This window comes from Anomaloglossus baeobatrachus, chromosome 5, assembly GCF_048569485.1.
Source record: "Anomaloglossus baeobatrachus isolate aAnoBae1 chromosome 5, aAnoBae1.hap1, whole genome shotgun sequence".
NCBI lineage: Eukaryota > Metazoa > Chordata > Amphibia > Anura > Aromobatidae > Anomaloglossus > Anomaloglossus baeobatrachus.
This window is the reverse complement of record NC_134357.1, coordinates 195,923,789-195,945,466: the sequence shown is the minus strand read 5'-3', so window position 1 is coordinate 195,945,466 and position 21,678 is coordinate 195,923,789. Positions and strand designations below refer to the sequence as shown.

At 41.0% G+C, this 21,678-nt stretch overlaps 1 protein-coding gene across 12 annotated transcripts in view; it reads right to left on the bottom strand.

Moving 5' to 3' along the window:
- KCNMA1 (potassium calcium-activated channel subfamily M alpha 1) overlaps positions 1–21,678 on the bottom strand; it is a 1,029,133-nt gene that overhangs the window by 153,456 nt on the left and 853,999 nt on the right. For 7 of the 12 annotated variants that reach the window (XM_075349081.1, XM_075349079.1, XM_075349082.1 and 4 more), the window contains one exon: positions 19,807–19,974. The exons of the other annotated variants lie outside the window; for them this stretch is intronic. In XM_075349081.1, the coding sequence (XP_075205196.1) occupies positions 19,807–19,974 (168 nt within the window). The remainder of the gene's footprint in view (positions 1–19,806; positions 19,975–21,678) is intronic. 12 annotated transcript variants of the gene reach the window in all.

Below are 21,678 nucleotides of genomic sequence, written 5' to 3'. Positions count from 1 at the left end.
TGGTTAATATTAGAGACCTTGAGCTCCTCCACCTTCAATTTGAGGATTTTCCAAAGACAAACAATAGAGTTTAGATCTGGAGACTTGCTTGGCCAGTCAAACACCTTTACCCTCAGTTTCTTTAGCAAGGTAGTGGTCGTCTTGGTGTCATGTTTGGTGTTGTTATCATATTGGAATACTGCCCTGTGGCCCAGTTTATAGAGAGAGGAATCATGCTCTGCTTCAGTACATCACAGTACATGCTGGCATTCATGAGTCCCTCAATGAACTGTAGCTTCCCACCGCCACAGCTATGCAGCCCCAAACTATGACAGTCCCATCACGAAGCTTGTCTTTAGGCAAGACATACTTCTCTTTGTACGCCTCAACTGGTTACCGCCACAAACGTTTGACACCATCTGAACCAAATAACGTTTTTCTTGATCTCATCAGACCACAGGACATGGTTTCAGTAATCCATGTCCTTAGACTGATTGGCTTCAGGAAACTATTTGTGGGCTTTCTTCTGCATCATCTTTAGAAGAGGCTTCCTTCTGGGATGACAGTAATGCAGACCAATTTGCTGCATGCATTTGATGTATTGTCTGAGCACGGACAAGTTAACCCCCCCACTACTTTAACCTCTACAGCAATGCTTGTAGCAGTTATACATCTATTTAGAAAAGACATATGATATGGCATGGAGCACGTGCACTCAACTTGTTTGATCAACCATGGCAAAGCTCTCTGTTCACACCTGAGACTTTGTAACACTAATGAGAAACATAACCCGGGGAGGGAACCAATTATGCAAAATTTCACTATTTTGACTTAGGGGTGTACTCACTTTTGTGGCCAGATATTAATGACTGTATTGAGTTATTTAGAGGGCACATCAAATTTACACTGTTAAACGAGCTATACACTAACTATTTTACATTGTATCAAAGTGTCATATCAAAAGTGTTGTCCCTTGAAAAAATATAGTAAAATAATGAAAAAAATTATGCGAGGAGTGTAGTCACTTTTCTGATCTACTGTGTATTCAGATGTGTATATTTTTAGCATAAGAATATAATATATCATAGAGGGAATATGCCGAGTGTGTCAAACAGAGCATGACCTAAGAACTCAGCCTCTCAAAGGTCTAGGAGGCTTTCTATTTTCCCTGCTAGCTGTAAACTATGCAAACACTCCCATTCAAGATCTGGGTTGCACAGAGACTCATGATCTTTTTTGCCAAGGGTCACAAAAACATTGGCATGAATCTAGTGGTAATAGGCAGTCATCACCTTCTTCCACGTTTTCCTCTTTAACCTTGAAAGGAACTTGTAGAAGATTGCAGAAGAATAAGAGCCGGAGAATCAGAAGGTGGAGTGTGACGCCCCTGGACTAGTCAGGTCATCACAGGGTACTGAACGCTCTTTATTCCTTAGTGCAGGACTCAACCCCCCATGGATCTGGGTTCCCAACAGCATCCAAAATCCCAACCACACCTCACACCACACACTGTCAGACACACCAGTGGGCTGCTGAGCTGGAACAGGGCTGCCCACCTGGGGTCAGGCAGACTGGTGGGAGGTGACAGAGTAGTCAGCTCCAGGAGAGCAAAGCTTAGTCAGTCTAGAAGTAGATACCAAAGAGTGAGGAGCTGGGGAGTTGGAGCTCCCTGGGAAGTTACAGGTTGGGTTGCAGACGGTGGTCTGGGACCGGAGGAGTCGGAGATCCGGTCACGGAATATTGGGACTGGGTGCTTGGACCTAGTCTTGGAGGACAGTCAGCAGGTCGAGTTCAATAGCCGGTCCAGGACCAAAAGCACGGGGGAATACTGGACCCTAGGTCAGGGAGTAGCTTCAAGCAAACCGGCAATTAACCTGCGGAGGATAGTGACTTTATGTATTGTCCCCAAGAAGCTCAAAGATCAGGGGAATTAGCCCAATGAGGGGGATAGGGCATTCCAACACAAGCAGCTCACAGAAATCCCAAGCGTGAGTCCTTGAGAGCACAGCTCCACTACAAAGAGTAGGGAGCGGGGCATGGACAGCTTTATGCCATCAGGTCAACAGAAAACTTCAAATTTGTGCACGGAGGCGGCTCCAGACCATCAGACAATACTGTAGGGGATGGATACCCAGATGGGCTCCCCCAAGAGGGCAGCGGTACCCAGAGACTTGGTTCACCTTGTTGTCAGAGCCTGCTTTTCATCATTGATGCTGTCTGAGTGAGTACATGGTCATCCCCTGCTACTGCCTAGCTCTGCGCTCCCCTGCACCACACTATCCAGAGTCCCTGGGCCTCTAATACCCGTGGAGGGAACGTCATCTGGCTGCCCCACTCCATCTCCCCCAGGTACTCCCATCAGCAGCGGCGGTACTCCCCTTACCGTGAACCACGGGTGGCGTCACGAACTCTTATCCCCTCTAAATACTCCCTTTTCATTTGAAGTGGCCGTGAGCCACCGGGTCCAGAGACCCTCGAGCCACAGCAGTAGCAACCCCCGGATCTGAGTGGTTCGACCACTGCAGGGGCGGCACATGTAGCAATAACAAAGGACAGCAGCGCTACTCAGCACTGAAAGGTAACAATTTGTCTGTGTTCTTTGTATTTACTGCAATTTTCTCTTCCAGGATCTGGCTCCAGGCCACTTTTGCTATCAGAACTGAAGGTGAGGTTTCATAGACTAATTCGGTTTGTGATCCTCATGGTAAATGATGAGAGGTTGATGGTTTTAAAAAATGTGGTTTCTTGGCTGGGTACACTGGTTACTCTAGCAATTACAGCTGGATCAGACTCACCAGGCTGGCCTACATTCCAGCATGCTGCCATTTTACCCCTTTGTGAAAGGGAAGTAATATTTTTGCAGTGTGGCTCCACTGAGTATGCATTTGTCCTCAGAGTTAACAGAAAACATAGTAAAAAATGAATATGTTGATATATGATCTTTGGTAACCCCTGACATCTTACAATTCATCATTAAAGATCGTAAAACAGATGACAAAAAATTGAAAGTTGACAACACATTTGATAACTGAATACAAGCACTTTCTATTTTAACTTGTGTGATCAGTCAGAAAAATCTCAACGTGAAGGTCAAATTGTTTGTAAACTTGAATAAAATACATTCTGCATAAAAGTCACAAGGCAGGACATCCTGGTGGAGATATGATGACTTAGGAAAGGTTTTGCCTTGCAGCCAGAGGTAGGGTGGACATCCAAAGCAATGGTCATAAGAATACAGCTGATGCCATTACAGCAGAAATTGTCCTTTTCTGTCTCTTGCTCAGCAGAAGCAGAGTGGGAGTTACAAACAAAAGGCCAGGAGCCTGCTAGTTTTTTAATTAGGGAAAATTTTCATTTTTTGGCTCAAAATAGATGTAAGCATGAATGCTCCATCTGCAGTGAAGTTCATTCGGGCCTCAGATGCTTCAAAAAGGTAAAATTAAAGAGTAAATTACTTTACCACAAAACCACAAAATCGCCATTTAGCAATTAAGGGACCCTAGAGTTGCACCTCAAGAAACCGAGCTACTCATTAACGTTTTTCCTGAAGAACTTCTAATTCCTTTTGTTAGTGTCACTTCTTTCCTTCAGGTGATCTTCAATCTATTGAGGACACTCCTGTGATTGAACTGGATAAACTGGGCAAGGATGTAGAGCACAGCGGATCTGTTTGCAGTGCCTTTGCCGCCCAATCTTAGGATTTCTTTATTGGACCTGTTATCGTAAAAAAAGGTCAGAAAATTCTGTCTAATCCATTTTTTGTTATTGCCTCCAGGTGATTCAGTTACCGATGGGATCAGTCAAGAGAAGGCAGCTGTGTAATGATGCTATGGCATCTGATGAGAGTGCATCGCATGCAATATGCTAATGACCCTTGGCTCCCACTGTGCTGCTAGCATGAGCCGAGTGTCATGCGTCTGTGACGCAATCCTGCAGCTGCGGACGAGGTGGTGGGAGCTGCGGAGGAGAGGGACGGATTATTCTCCCCATCTCCTCCATTGTCAGCTGATGCGATTATCGCACTGCACTCGGATATCATCCGAGTGCAGTCCCATGTTTCACTCGCACCCATAGACTTGAATTGGTGCGGGTGACACGGCTCTCGCTGACAATCGCAGCATGCTGTGACTTTTCTCTCATCCAGAATCTGGATGAGAAAAAAGCTGACTATCTGCTCTCCCTCACTGAATAACATTGGTCCGAGTGCAATGCAAGATTTTCTCACATTGCACTCGTCTGATTCATACGCTCGTGTGAGCGTACTCTTATACTTATCCTTTGACAAAGCCCTTCCTTAAACTGGGCAAATTTGTAGTAGGGTTCTATTTGGCAAATTGAATATAGAATCTGTTTTCCACCTCCTCTTGCATCACTATTGTTTTCATGCTGGGTCGCCAACCACATCATATGCTGGGTCGCCAACTACATCTATGTTGTACACGTGTTTGCTGATGGGGTGCTAGATCTCATGCCTTTATTTTGAAATGAGTGGGTTATTCGCTATGAGGTGAGCACTTCAATGGCTTTACAATACCTCGATAATTTCTCAGATGAATGTGAATTGATTATGAGCACCATTTAATATTTTATGTGTAGATTTGATATTCCAATGGCAGATGAAAAGGCAGATAGAGAGACAGAAGGCCATTTGATGAATCCATCCATTTTGGGTATATAGATCGAAACACAAAAAATAACAGTGAGTTGACCTCCAGACATATTAGCATGTTTGATTTTCACCATTGACATTAGTTCTTCTATTAAAATGATTAAATAACACCACAACGTTATTCACGCTGTTTGTTGGTTTTTGCATGTCATGTTATGCTGGTGAAGAGAGGATTTTTGACTATAAGTATGGAGACTTAACTATTTCATTAAACAATAATACTTATCTAAAAATGTGGCTCTTAGTCTAACAAGATTATGAAGGCATTTCATCTATCAAAGAAGCTGAGATGGACAACGAAGATTTACAATTGGACTCTGATACTGTTGGCAGGAGAGTTCGAAAGTAAGAAGTATGTGTTAAAAAAACCTCTCACTTCTGGGATTAATCCCGATAGTGGTTTCTTTTGAGATTTGGGCAAAACACATTCATAATATTAGATTTTGGATAAATATTTAGTTTAGGCAAGATTTAAGTCTGCTTTACACGTTGCAATTTCGCATACGATATCGTATGCGATTTGCAACGCCCCCATCGCATGTGTGGCACGTTCAATTTGTTGAACGTGCCGCACAAACGATTAACCCCATTACACATACTTACCTTCCATACGACCTCGATGTGGGCGGTGAACGTCCACTTCCTGGAGTGGGAGGGACGTTCGGCGTCATATCGACGTCACGCAGCAGCCGGCCAATAGAAGCGAAGGGCGAAGCTGAGCGGGACGTAAACATCCCGCCCACCTCCTTCCTTCCGCATTATGGGCCGGGAGCCGCAGGACGTAGGTAAGATCTGTTCATCGTTCCCGGGGTGTCACACAGTGCGATGTGTGCTACCCCGGGTACAATGAACAATCTGACGTGCAATTCTAGAGAAAGGTATGATGTGTATGCGATGAACGTTTTAACGTTCAATCGCAATCGCACGTACCTGTCACACACTGCAATGTACCTTACAATGCCGGATGTGCGTCACTTACGACGTGACTCTGCCGACACATTGTAAAATACATTGCAGCGTGTAAAGCGGGTTTGTTATCTTCTTGGACACTTTGTCCCTTTGTCATCATTGCATTTGAGCATTTTTTTCTGGAGTAAAATTGTTCTAATAGTTAGTGACTTTTTCAATTGCACCATGTTCATTATTTACTTTGACCTTTTTAACTTCACTTTAGTTAGTTTTGTCAGGTTTTTTTTTGGTTTGAAAATGTGGGCATGGTTATCCTTAGCCAGATGTTTTAGCCTTATTGAATATTTACTTTTCAAAATGTTATAAGATATTTGCACAAGTATCCTACAGAAGCTCAAAATCTATCTAATTTTATTTGTGAGCAGTTGAAGATTGTGTGATGCAATTTTTACATTAAAAAGGCACAGAAAAGCCAAAAGACAAAAAAATGAGCAGCTTTGATTTTGCACACAATTCATCAATTCTTGCACCATCTTGAACAATATGGCTCAAAAAATAACAATGAATATTACAACACAAAAAAGAAAAGTCACGTAAGAAAATACAAATCATGGAATGGGTCTTAGGCGGGCTTTACACGCAATTGCTAGCGATGTCAAGCGTGATAGCACCCGCCCCCGTCGCACATGCGATATGTGGTGATTGCTGCCGTAGCGAACGTTATCGCTACGGCAGCATCACACGCACATACTTGGTCGGCGACGTCGCTGTGACCGCCGAACAATATCTCCTTCAAGGGGGAGGTGCGTTCGGCGTCACAGCGAAGTCACCGCGACGTCACTTTGCGAAAAGGAGCGACGTTTCACCGATCAACGTTTTTTGACATTTTTGCGATCGGTGATCGTCGCTCCTAGGGTTTACACGCTGCGATGTTGGTAACGGTGCGGATGTGCGTCACTAATGATGTGACCCTGACGATATATCGTTACCGATGTCGCAACGTGTAAAGCCCGCCTTAGTCTGTCCCTATGTGCAGCTCAACAGTTTTTAGACCAAAACTTTTCCGGCAAGTCAAACAGTATTGCTCGCATGGCTTTGTTTCAAGGAGTTGCACAAATGGAAGGTTGGAGTAAACCTGGATTTCCTGTGGCACTTGTGGAAATCTATTTAATTCTCTGAGTCAGAGTTCATTAACATCATCCATTTGGTCAAACAAAGGCAAGGCTTGATGATCATGGTTAGATTGTATTTCAAATGAGGTAGAGTCAGATTTGTTACACCAACACTTTCCTGTGATGTTAAATCTCTGTGCATTGGAGGGATGTTAGCCTCGGTTGTGAGTAAAAGTCTAGCTGAAATTCCCTTCATGCCACAGTTAAGGGGCATACCGTATATCACAAAAGATTGCGCAGTTAGGTTGATATTGAAAGAACAGAAGAAAACAAAAGAGCTGACTGATGTAGACCCATTTCACTTCTCTTATTGCAGCGCTTAGTGTTATAATTTCACCTTATGAGGATGATCTAATATGCAATATGTATGTCTTTCTTTTGCACTATATGTAATGGAGCATTAGTGGCTTCTTACCTGTCATAACTGGTAAATGGAACTTCAGACAATATTGGTTTTACTCAATGAAAATCAAAAATAAAAAAACTAAAATAGATACTTACAGTAAGGGCACATGGTTAAACACACTTCTTTTAGGTATGAGCTGCTGACCATTAGCAGCTATTGAAGAAATTTTGTGAATTTGTGTCACATGCCAGTCTTTTTTATCCCATGCTGATGGTTTGTCACTTACATGCCAATTCAATGCAGTATTTAAGTAATGCTTGTCTACACTTGCTGTCAATATGAAGAAATTTTGCACTCACTCATTCTGCATTGTCGAAGCTACTGTCGCAGACACCATTGGTCGGTCTTCAGAGAAAGTGAAGTGTATGGGGCAGAGGAAGGCAGATAAATGTTACAAATATATTAACTCATTAAGTATTTCTATTTCAGCTTATAAAAAACCATTGGATTGGCCAACATGAACCTCACACGAATGTACAACGTCCTTACAGTTCTCACCACAAACAGTAATATACTCCCACATTGTTCCTCAACACTCACAGTATGAAGGCTACACAGCACACCAACACTCAGTATAGTGCCGTCATAAAATGTACAAAGTATGATGCACCTGCAGCACACCAACACAATACAATGTCCCCCACAAAGTGTAATGTTCCTTGGCCCCCAACAAAAATAATGCCCCCACACACACAGAGAAAGCCCCCACAGTCCACCTATATTATGATGTCCCCCCCGAAGTATGAATTCCGCCACAATGGCCTCTATGTGACGCGCTGGACTAGCCAGGTAGTCACAGATAGCGCCCCGCACGACACCAGTCCCACACAAGGTAACACCAGCCAACCACATAAACCCTAGTCACCTCCCTCAGTGCTTGATGAACACACCAGGGGGCGGAGCCAGGCGGTTAGCCACACGCACCGAGGAGTTCAGAGGGCCTGAGGCAGAAAACACAGTCAGTTTCTAAGGGAGAGTTCAGTTAGAGTGTCGAGGAGTGAGGAGGTCAGGCCTGTGGTACAGGCCTGTGACGGACTGACAGGTGTGATAGTCGTAGCCCGCACACCTTAGCTAGGAGGCATACGGTGGCCTAGCCTGCAGGAGCCGGGAAGACGGCTCAGTGGAACAGTGGTGGACCGGGACAGGGTAGTGGCCCGCCGGTACCGACCCGGGGAACCGACTGGAAACCAGAGCACACAGGGAGGTACTCAGACCCTGAAACGAGGTCTAGAATCCCCTGGACTGAGTTAACTCACTGATTGCGGTCTGGACTATAGGTCCTTTCCCACCCAAGTCCCAACTGAAGACAACAGCCCACCGAGGGAGATAGAAAGCCACCGCACAGGCAGAGAGATCCCACGGGCCAGCGTCTGCGGGCAAAAGGGCTCCTCCTACATATACACAGCCGGGGAGCGGACTCCCATCGCTGAAGCGCAGGCAGTCTACACATACACTACATGATGCAGGAGAAAGGCAAAGACCACCGAACCGGGTGGGGGACCAGATGCAGCCGGCTGCGGGCACCGACCACCATCAACTTTGTTTACCAGAGACTTGTGTGTGTCAATAACAGTGACTACAACAGTGCCATCCGGCCACCCTGCACCACCCAGCTACTCTCCCCAACGGGTCCTGAGGCCATCATCCCTGCCCACGGAGGGGTTAACATCTTGCTGCATCACTATCTCCCCCGGGTGCCCCGTAACCGCAGCGGTGGTGTCTACACCTTCACCACATCCCGTGGGTGGTGTCACGAACTCAAACACGGCTCCGGCCGTACACCTACCTACCACCCTCCTAAGTAGCGCCAGCACCCTTTCAGAGCGAAGTGACCCCGGGTCCGGAGGTGCTCGAGCCACCCACCAATGAGCCCGGATCCCAGCGGCTCGGCTGCAGTCGAGCGCGGGGTGGTACATCTACACTGTATAATACATCCACAGTATGAATTTTCCCACAGTGCCCCCTCTCCCCCACACAAGCATCCTACTTGTTTGACCTTTCACGTCTCTGCCAGTCTGCGACTGACCTGCTTTTTGCTGATGTGAGTTGAGAATGTCACGTGACTTGAAGGACCTTGCAGATCCATCAGAGTCTATCCGATGTAGCAGAGTTCAGTCGATATGTTTGGCTCTCTGGTCTCAGGACACAGATACAGTAAAAAGCTAGGATCACATGCAGTGTTTTTGCAATGTTTTTCTTGCTGCTTCTTTCTGCGAATTAAAAGCTGCTTTTTACAACACCAACAAAAGCCATGGGATTTCAGAAATCTGGTGCACATGCTTTTATGAGAAACCATCCTGATTAGGTACACCTTGTCACGGTGGGGTAGCTTTTATGCTCTTTTGATCAAAATAGTGCCAACTAAGCACTTCATGTTATTCCCATGTACTATTATTCATTTACTTACTGCACAGTATTTGCTCATTTGTTTTTGTTTTTCCTGACTGAATTGTAGCATTTGGGAAATCTGCAGTATGTAAATTCTTTCAGGGTTTTTTGCAGTGTTTTATCATCCCTAAGAAGTAAAGAAACTGAAATAAAAAAAACTCTACACAATTTTTTTGTGGCTTCTTTGTGGCAGTTTTCGGTGTGTTTTTGAAGCATTTTTGGTGAACAAAACTACATTTATTAAACATTTACGGTAGACAAAGCACACATGTAATTCATGCCCAAAAAATGCTGCAAAAAAACATAGCCTAAGTCAGAACATAATCCAACCTCACAGGGCAGCTCCTCAAATTCAGGACTCTCCCAATACATCCTAAGAGGACAGCCGAATGAGGTGTCATCCAGCTTTTTTATTAGTTTCTACTGCAAAGCTGGTGAGCTGTCTAACAAAACGGAATATGTAGTGTTTTCAGATCCTACTCCTTGAAAGGGTCAGGCACAACAGCTGATATGCTGATTGGAATGACCCGACTGAAAACTGCCTCTGTACCATGATAAATGGTAATAAAAAGCTGAATGGCTGTATAAGCGGAAACAAGGCCTAAGAAGGCTGATTTCCTACTAAAGATTGCAGGCAAGACACAAATGTTATCTGTTTGAAAGACAATGGCTCTATCTTGTGGCAATATCTAGTAATGCAGCTAAGCAGTACATAAAGTTTTAGATATTCTGCTGCAGCATTCCTTACCAAAATGTCAATTATCATTGCATTTTACACAATTAATGCCTGGGGTTAAATCAGTGTCTTGTATACAATGTCAGCACAAGTATAACATAGGTCTGCAAGAGTAAAATTGTTTGAAAAGTAAAAGGTGATTTTGATACACAGAACTTTCACTCACTGAACTTAGATAAAATATCGAAACAAATCCATAATGTACAGTTTTTTCACAAACACTGACTCCAAAAGCTTCCAAAAGAATATAATTCCATTCCATAGAGTTCTAAAAGGAATTCCTTTCATACTTTTGAGATGATGCTGAAGTGTACCATTTCACATTGAGTACAATGTGAGCAAGTGGAGTCTCTTTATTGATTCATCCCAAAAAAGACGAAAAGCTATACTACTGCACAATGGCAAGAAGTATGCCTCAGTGCCAGTAGGGCATGCTGTGCACTTGAAGGAAAGCTATGAGAATTTAGACTTTATTCTCAAGAAACCTATCTACAAGGATCAAGGACGGTCAATATGTGGTGATCTGAGAGTTCTCTCTTTGTTCTCGTACCCATGCTTTTTGTGTACATGGGACAGCCAGTATAGGACTTGTCACTGGAGCCTAAAAAGCTGGCCAATGAGCACATCTTTGCAACCTAACCTCCAGAACATAGTTGTGGAAAGTTTAGTGGATCCCATTAAAGTTCTCTTGTCACCACTCCACTTTAAGCTTAGACTAATGAAGCAGTTTGTGAAACTTCTACCAAAAGGAGACACTTAACCCCTTCACGACTGGCCAATTTTTCGCTTTCCGTTTTTTTTTTCCCCCTTCTTTTTCTGAGAGACGTAAATGTTTTATTTTTCAGTCAATATGGTCATGTGAGGGCTCATTTTTTCCGGAACGAGCTGTACTTTTCAATGAAATCATAGGTTTTACCATATAGTGTACTGTAAAATGGCAAAAAAATTCCAAATGCAGAAAAATTGCAAAAAAAGTGTGATAGCACTATTGTTTTTGAGATATTTTATTCACTGTGTTCCCTGTATGGTAAAACTGATGTGTGGGTGTGATGCCTCCGGTCAGTGCGAGTTCGTAGACACAAAACATGTATAGGTTTTCTTTTATATAAGGGGTTAAAGAAAATTCGGAAGTTTGTCTGAAAAAAGTGGCGCACGTTTTACGCCATATTCCGTGACCCGTAGCGTTCTCATTTTTCGGGATCTATGGCTCAGTGATGGCTTATTTGTTGTGACTCGAGCTGACGTTTTTAACGTTACCATTTTTGCGCAGATGCTACGTTTTGATTGCCTGTTGTTGAATTTTGCGCAAAAGTTGTGGCGACAAAAAAACGTCATTTTGGCGTTTGGAATTTTTTTGCTGCTATGCCGTTTACTGATCAGATTAATTGATTTTATATTTTGATAGATCCTGCGTTTCTGAACGCGGCGATACGAAATGTGTGTATATTTTTTATTTTTTTAACCCTTTAATTTTCAATGGGGCAAAAGGGGGGTGATTTGAACTTTTGTTTTTTTGGTTTTTTTTTTAATTTTTTAAAACTTTTTTTTTTACTTTTTTTCTTTTGTTTTACTAGTCCCCTTAGGGGGCTATTGCGATCAGCAATCCGATCACTCTGCACTATCTGCTGATCACAGCTACACAGCTGTAAACAGCAGATACGTGCACTTCCTGCTTCCCTGGCCTCCGTGGAAAGTGAAAGTGAAAGTAGTTCATGTCTAGCACAGGAGTCATCACATGACCCTGTGCTACCATGACAACCACCGGAAGTCACGTGATCATGTCACGTGACTTCCGGTATCGGGCGGTAAGTAAAACTTTAACGCGATCGCGTTTATAATGGCACTGTCACATATTGACAGCGCCATTTCAGGGGTTAAACGGCACGAGCAGATAATGATTCTGCTCGTGCCTAGCAGGCACACATCTCAGCTGTGAAAATCAGCTGAGATGTGCGCCGATCGCGGCATGCTGCTGCCAGCAGACCGCGGGCAGTAACGTTATGACCGCTAGGACGTAATTTTACTGTCCGCGGTCGTTAAGGGGTTAAGTACCTGTTTACCAAGTTTGAGGCATTGTCCAAAGCAAAACTGAAGAAAGGCATTTTTTTGGTGGGTCCAGCTATTTAGAAACTCATGAGGGACAATGTGTTTGAAACAAAAATGAAAGCTGTTGAGAAAAGGGCTTGGGATTCTTTTAAAGACGTTATGAAGAAATTTCTAGGTAACAACAAAGATCAAAAATCTAAGTCCATTGTAGAGAACATGCTAAAATGTTTCAAAGCCTCGGGTTGTCTGTTGAATTTGAAGTTACATTTTTTTACATTCTCATTTCTACTATTTTAATGAAAACTTTGGTACTGTTAGCGAATAGCAAAGAGAAAGATTTCATCAGATATTAAGGAGATGGAACGCCGATACCAAGGTAGATGGAATGTGAACATGATGGAGGACTACTGCTGAATGCATCACAGAGAAGGTCCGCAGGCCTTCCATAAGAGAAAAGGTAACAAGAGAAGCTTGAAGTTTTATATACACTGGAGATCAAAATTAGAGAACAATAAATGATTACTTACTTTTTTCAGAAACAATGTAATCTATATTGATCAACATTTGAAGGTTTCTTGTAAGGGGTACACCATGCCACAAGAACAGTGTTTTACAAAAGATCCAAAGTTTATCAACATAAAACCTTTATATTGTCCAAAATGTGATGATCATAATTAGAGAACAACAATGACTGTAGCACAGAGAAAGATTATAACAACATTTTCACTAACAGTCACCAATTAGTAGAAAGTGTAAAGGCCAATGCTTTGAATGACTTCAGCACATCTGTGGCAACAGAACATCACTAGTCTCTCACACTGCTCTGGTGTGATTTTGGCCACTCTTCTTCCAATCTCTTTCACAGTTCTTTGACTGTTGAGTGTTGAGGGTTTCTTGGCCATAATTTTGTCACCAAGGATTTTCCAGAGGTTTTCTATTGGGTTTAGATCAGGACTCTGGGCTGGCTATTTCATTGTTTCAATACTTTCTGTTTCAAATAGCTGCTTTACCAGTTTTGCTGTGTGACAGTGGACATTGTCCTGCATGAAAATTGCTGGCTGATTGAGTGATGAATGCAAGTTAGGAACCACGTGTTATTGAAGAAGGTTATGATACACACTTGCATTCACTCTGCCACATGTAGCAGTATGAGAGGTCCAACTCCTGCTGCAGAAAGCATTCCCCAAACTAAAACACTTCCTCCACCACCTTTCACTGACTTCTTTACACACTTGGGGTTCAGTCTTTCCCAAGTTTGTCAACGAACATAGTGTTTCCCATTAGACCCAAATAAATTAAACTTGCTTTCATCACTAAGATGAACTGTAGACCAATTCTCCTATGTCCACGCAACATGCTTCTCAGCAAAGGTGGGTCTAGCCTTTTGATTCTTTTCGATAATGAGAGGTTTGGTCAATACAGAGTGGGCTTTCAGTCCAAATGATCTTAAACATTGTGACACTGTATGACGAGACATATCCTTACCCTGTTCAGTGCTGAACTGGAGAGCAATTCCAGCTGCAGTATTGAAACTATTACCCATGGAGAGTCTCCGCACTATCCTATCCTGTCTTGCATTTGTCTTTCGAGGGCGACCAGCCTTCTTAGGGGGCTTGAAAGAGTTTGTGATGTTGTAAAGATGCAATATTCTCAAAATCATAGACTTGGAATGACCAACTTTGCTTGCTATGGCGGATAGGGTCACCCCTTTGGCCTTCATCTGCACAACCTCCTGCAAGAGGGTTTCAGTAACTTTGGAACATCACACCATTTTTGCAAAGTCAGTGGAAACTGGTAAGTTAGGCTGCCAGTTAAATAGGGTTTGTCAGGTAAGTAAGGAAATTAGCACTAGGTGCCAGATTAACACCAGTAACTTGCAAGTACTTGATAGTATTCTCTAATTTTGATCAGTTTTCTTTTTAATTTCTCTCATTTACATTTTAAGTATGTGCTTTTGTATAAATTCAATTTATGAAATAAGCTTAAAATACTGCTACTTTACTCATGTTAGGATATAATCACATAGGCATACACAATGTCCTTAACATGTAGGAACTTGGGTGTACTTCTCTTATTTTGATCTCTAGTGTATATTATATTGTGTACATTTTTGGCTACAATAAAGAGTTTTCTTGTTCATCTCACTTGTATGTAATTTGACAGTTGTTTTGAGCAAAAATCCATACGTAATGGTTAAAAATAGAAGTTATTTTTTTTAAATCAGGCCATAAGAATACATTAGAATCAGTCATTGCATTTGAACCCATTTTCATAAACCCAAATTTTGCATACCTGTGTAATTAAAAGTCTGATCATGCTACCAAGCCCTGTGATTGGCTGCAGCGGTCCTATCCTGTAGACAGGAAAGGACAGTGGGAGACACACTAAAACATAGTAAGATCCTTTTTTTGGAGACAAGCATTATAACTATGATAGATAAGCCCAGCTAGGTGCACGCCACATTTGATGATTGCATTACGTATGTAATGGTCCAGCTGAAAGGACACCAGGAAGTATGTAAATGGGGGCTTGTAGATTTATACAGATGCATATGTATGTCATTATGTCATTATACTGGGGTTTTGTGGTATACTGATATTAAATGCTTGTACTTAGGGACTTAATATGAGACTAGCACCACTCATACTGATCAGTTGTTGAAGAGCTGCAATTAACTCTCAGTTTACCAAGCATCACTTTGCACATTTATAGTCGCTGCAAAATGTACAGAAACTTTCCCTGGAAAACAATGAGGAGAACATAGAACTGTTCATTGGTGCTGCTGGGAGATGGACCCTCGCTAGTCAAATTTTGTTAACTGATCCTAAAGAAAGGCCATCAATTTCAAAGTCCCAGAAAACCCCTTTAACTATACCAGGCCGTGGTCGGTGCTAACCCTGGAAGTGATGACTGTGCCATTCAGCTAGCCACAAGACTGCAACAATTTCTGATAGGCTGCAGGAGGCATGTGACGAGAAAAACATCAAAAGACGAGTCCTTCAAGTTTGAAGTCATCTGACTGTTACAACTTATCACAAGCACTGTGATTGACTGAATGGCAAAGGCATTGCTTCTGTACCGGCATAGACCATGGAGCGGTCTGCCCTACATCCAGAATGGTGATAGCAGATGACAATATTGTGTTATATTTACAAAATTCTCAGATAATGAGAAACTTTTGCCTGTACAACACCTTTTAGTCTGCTTTATCCTGATATATACCATACTGGTTAATACTGAGCATTATTTATATGCTGCAATCTTTATCACATGAGCAAATAGAGAGTACTAGAATGAAAATAAACAAGCTCTGGTGCTTTGTTTCTCTTTTTACTTCCAATTGTACAGCTTTAATTAATGATCCTTTGGGGACCTGAAATCTGGCAGGACCTGTAATGATCTAATGGTCTTTAACGAGCATCAAGTGCCCCAACATCACAAAACAAGATGTAAGATGCTAATTAATCATGACTAGGAATGTCTAGAGGATGACGCCGGAGGAAACATGATGAGGGGTAAACCTCAATGGTTCCTAAAGGACCACAGCTGCTGCCATCTTTAATCGTGTAGTCCTTCTAACTTTCACGTCTGGTCAGGTCTAATGAGAAGCTCACACCTCCCATCTTTAGTCTGTATTGAATCAGGCCTGTCAAGACATGACTTTTACATTGTCAGACACAACACTCGTCATTAATCTTATTAAACTTACCCAAGCAAAAGCTATTTGATTGTTTGTTAATTAAACTACCAGCATCTTGTCAGAGTTACTGCTCCCAGTGTGGCAGCTGCAATGATCAGATAATCTTTTTATTTTTCACTTAAACAAATTCATTATGTTGTCTGTTTTTCCAGGTTAAATTGAACAAATCAAACAGCTAAATGTCACTGAGGACAAGAAACCAGCTGACCACTTTACCACAGGAATAACTTTTCCAAAAACCATTCTATATTTATCAAACAGACCAGTCAATTACTCAAAGAATCTTTAAGTCTCTTAAATCTTATACCATTATACAATCATCTAGAATTTAACTAATGATATTTAGCTATGCTGATTTTCATACAGCAAGCCAACAAAGTTTTCAAGAAAAAGTGCCATACTTGTATATGGGTTGTGTATGGTATTTCAACTAAGTTCCTATGAATGTAAAGTAGTCGAGCCACAACACCATTCATAGCACCTGCCATTTATAATGATCAGACTTGTCTTTTCAGTCCTGTATGATCCCTTTTACTGAACTGGCAGAACTGGAACATGATACATTATCATTATCTAACCTACCAGAAGAGCGTGAATATTGATTTATGGCAAAAATGCTCAAAAATGAAAGATTCAAATGAAGCTATTCTTAAATGCTAAAAAATAGCACAGCTGTAGGATTTTGGACAGCTTGTCTACATATATATATACACACAAATATATATTTATTTTTTTGCCTACAGTGCTCTGTTTCCTAATTATAATCCATTATTCACTATTCTTCCTTACATATTTATTAACTAATTCAAGTAAAAGAGAGGTAAATACAACGGCAAAGATCACAGATTGTATTTCTTAAACATGTTGCTCCACCCAGACAACCACCTAATAAAGAAACTGTATTAGTGCATATGACTGTTATTCTATAGGCATCCTACATAGGATAGCCATATTAGCTAGAGTAAAGAGCAGTCAACAATCTTTGTCGCGACCGACATGTTATAAATGTGCAGTCATTAATTTCAAGGTTTATTGTGTAATATTACAATTCTCCTACAGTGGCCTTCATCTTCTAAAGACTAAGCAGATATACTATTCCTGGCTAAGGCTGTGTGCGAATGGTGCATTTTTTTATGCAAATTTGGTGCAGATTGTGGCCCAAATCTGTATGTCTGTCTTAATGCTAACTATGCCAGCAAAGTCAATGAAGATTCTGAAGTGCTTATTTTTTATTTGCAGATTTGCAGAATTAATCTGCAGCATGTAAATTGTTGGTATCTTTTTTCCTGTGTTTTTTAGCCCTTCCACCCATTGCTTTAAAAAATGCATAACAAAAAAAGCACAAAAACACATACTTTTTTGGCACGTTTTTTGGTGCGTTTTTCTGCCAGAAGGTGCAGATTTAATGCAGAAAACGTCTACACCCAATCTGCAGTGTGGAAACATAGTTTAAAAAGGCACCAAATTTATCATAGTGACTGATTCTGATTGATAAATTTGGTGCATATTTAGTGTTAGGTCTAAATTTAACCACCTATCGATTGTCCTACTTTGTATGAAAAATTTGCATCAGAATTGTGGCCAATTTACACACTTCTGAGGCCACACCGGTTCCTAACAAGCCGCACTCCCTTTCCAAGAGGATACAACCCTTGGGGTAAGTTCCCCCCATGATCAATATTTGTTGGGTTTTTGACGCTGCAGAATTTTTACACTTTAGTTTAACTGGATTTTTTCATTGTGTTATTATGTGCGTTTTTGATATTGCATTTTTATCATGCTTTTGCCGCTGCACTTTTTGTCTCTGTTTGGTGTGTTATGTTTTGTATAAAGCTGCTTTGTGTAGGAAACTTCCTTGTATTGAAGAAACACAGTGGACATGGAATTTTTATTAATCCCATCCATTTTTGTACTGTAAAATGCTGCACTTCTGGCACAGTGAAAACACACTCCTTTATAAATGTGAATAAAATTCATTGTTGCCACGTACCCTTAATCAAACAAGTCTGGTAAAATCAAAAAAGTGAGCCGGAGTATGAGATGGTAATTAAATTTTAATTTTAGTAAAATTAATAATTAGTAATTTTAATGATAATTAAAAGGGTTGTCTCTGGTTTAGAAATAGATAACATTGAAGAGTGCTTGCAAAAAAGCAAGCAACTTAGCAATTTACCCTTTCATAAGAGCAGACAGAATTTTAATTTTATAGCATACATCTTGTTTTTTAGGGTACTGACCACTCTACAGTCCAAAACGTATCTAAATAATGGAAGGGCAATATGAGTAGGCTCTATGCTTTACAGCCTGCTTGCACACCTCTGAAGCTGGTCAAATAGCTCGATCTAATCAGCCTCCGTACCCCTGCACTTCACCCATGCAAAGCTCCTCCAGCTAGCAGCCTAGGAAAGAGCACAATCTAGACCAGTGGCATGACCATGCTGCTCTTCTAAACTCTCAATCTCCAAGAGCTCAACACTACCTGGAAAAGCAGGGAGCAGTGTGCTCCTGAAGATACTAACTTGAAAATACCCCTTTAAGGGAATCTGTCAGAAGATTTTGTAGTACAATAATAATGTCATCTTTAAATAGAGCTTAAGGAAACTTTGGGTGGGGGCAGCAATGCAAATCCAGTTCAGATTTATTATCACTGATGCAAGCACTGAGAGGTGGGAGTGGGGAGCAAGGCATATGAGTTTGTAACAAGAGAAATAATGAACAGCTCACCGGAAAATGTAATGATGGGTGCGGTGCTCAGACATCCTGGGCTGGCAAATCAGTTCATTTAAACATTCAAAAGTGCAAAAAATCCAAAACTTCTTTATTAAAGTTCAAATATAAATCAAAATATAAATTCATATCAAAACATATATAAAAAGAAGGACCAGGTCCCTGTTTTCAAGCTGGATTTTTGCATTTTTGGTACATATGCAGTTTGTATTTACATATTCTTGACTATTTATTACGTCACACTGAATTCTATGGAAGTTACAACAAGATAACAGGATAACGTAGCCCAATAAAACTTACTGAGCCTGAAAGATCTCCTTAAGCCCTATTTAAAGATAACATTAGTATTGTACTGGAAAATCACCTGACAGATTTCATTTAAGCCAGAATTATGGAATGTTTACCATTGTAAATCTCCTCATTATTGCTTATGGCAAACTTACTTCTGTTAAATAGGTTGTATTTCAGAGATCATGGGTGCTGAATCAGCGGATTGCCATGGAGGTTCTCATATTTGAGAGGAAATCTGTGGGAATACAACCCCTTTAATGAAGAAAGTATCCACTATGCTTTTACTAATGTAAGTGGAGGCACAGACATGCTCTGTACTGAAAGGTAACTAAATATATCAACGAATTGCTCAAAAAATGTACCCATTATATGTGGGTATATATATATTACAAGATACCCAAAGCCAAGTTGCAGGCAATATATCAACAGAAGCATCATAGACATCACAAAGCAGCAAATGGGTAACATTACCTGACCAAGCACAGCAGCATCTCATGCTCCCTACATTTGTGTTCTTTAACATAATGGCTTATAGCTAATATTTCCTCCCACAAACAGAAATTAAATAGTCAAAATAAGCATTAGCCCTTGCCACAAAGTATTCCACCAACTACCTTTCTGTAAAAAAAGAATGTTTAGTTATTCTGCAATAAATGACATAAGAACTTTGATAAGGCCACGGGAACACAGACCACAGCACAAGACATGGCGGCATTACAGGTACACGCATACACAGGTACACACATAAAGCACAATACATGGAACAGCATGGTTAAAACTTACAGCCACGAAAATTGGTGGAGAAATCATTAACAGAGACAGGAGAGAGTGGGAAGGCTCGTTCAAGGGTTCCCATGTTACTACGTATAGTGCCTGACATGCAAGTGCAGTCTATCTCAGAGCACCCCAAACAACATGCCTGTATCAGCCTCTTGCGGATGGACATCTTGGCTAAAATCATGGTTATAATGAAAGGGAAAGGAGAGGAAGAGTGGTAGATTAATGTAGGGTACAGAAAGAAAGACACTTATATATATATATATTCATGTATATATAATTGGACACAAGATGCAGCTCAATGCAGTTATGATCAGCAGGAGACTATCTATTTGTGACAAAGGGAATTGTATGCAAAGGGCAGGATTCTCAAGGCAGCTTTGACATGATGGAATATGCACGATAAGCAGTTCTTATTCTTAATGATAAGACAGAGGGAATCAGCAGAACTAGTCTTCGAAAGGCTGGCCACCATGGCTGTATTGCAGGTTTGGAAAGTACATAGAAAAACCTCAAAGTAACTGAATTAATCAATATGTGTAGCAGTATAGAAAAGATATATCTTTAATTGGAAAACAATTGAATCTGGAAATAGTAATGCAATTATTTTTGTTTGTAAATAAACAGTTGATCTTCATTAACAAGTTAGAAGAAAAAAGAGATGGGAAAATTACTTACAACCCAAACAATGTTACATTACTAAATGTGTCAAATGAATCTAAGATTCACGCATCATGTTACAGAAAATAATTACTCTTATACCATCACATCAAAGAGATGAATTGGAATAATTTAATTCTGTGTTGGTCAAAGCAAATCTTTCTTGTGGCTGGCATTTCCAAGAGGCCTGCAGAGAACTTGGCCTAACAGACATGACTTGGTAATGAAACTGTAACTAAGTAATGGAGTTTTAGATTAAAATGCATTAAAAAAATGCATTGGTTTATAGTGATACCATACACTGAAGCATACGAGCAAACCTCACAGCTATAACGAAAAGCTAAAGTTGTCATGCGTCAACATGCAGGTACATGCAACTAAATCCCGTTACATCTTGCCTTCAACTTCTAGCAGAATATCTGCCCTCTGCACGATGGGATGTGTGGACAGTATAAGGGTGCATTCATACTCGCTGTTTTGTTCCGTTAATGATCGTCGATCAGCTGTATATTGGCTATTCAGCAGTCATTTAATAGACACAGACTGACCTCACATCTCATGCACTCAGAACTATTGGTGGAAGATCTTTATATGTGCATAGATTGTCAGTGTTCTCAGTGGCACAAGTCCTGTTTAAACACAATTTTATACCCTGCTTAATAGTCACTTCACCCAACGATTGTGAACTTTGCTCGTTCATCAGGTCATCAGCAGCCTGTTTATACTATCCTTTTATCAGGCAATAAGCACTCCTAGTAACACTCGTTCGCCATAATTGGCCAGTGTAAATGCACCCCCAGGCTTCCAGGACTTTGCACAGTATGTGATCAGTGATTATATTTATCACTTTATAAAATTTGCTCCACATCACAGGCCAAAGGCTTAATTTTATTTGACAACAATTTTACTTTTAATTGATCCATAGTAATAAAAATGTTGGATTTTCAGAGAAAAGCAAAGTTTCTACAATAAGCAATAGATAATGTGTTGTATTTATTACAACGCAGATATGTTGTAGAACATACTGTGAAAGACTAGAGACGCTGTTCACCATTATAGATCACCCTCTCCCCAAACAATAGCAAGAGAATTCATTCTGTTACAACTCTGTTTCCAGTTTACATTTTCCGGCCTCAAAAAACTTAAGCAGGACAAAAAGGTACAGCATTCAAACAAATGATGACATGAACAAACATTAAGCTGGCGACACAACAAAAA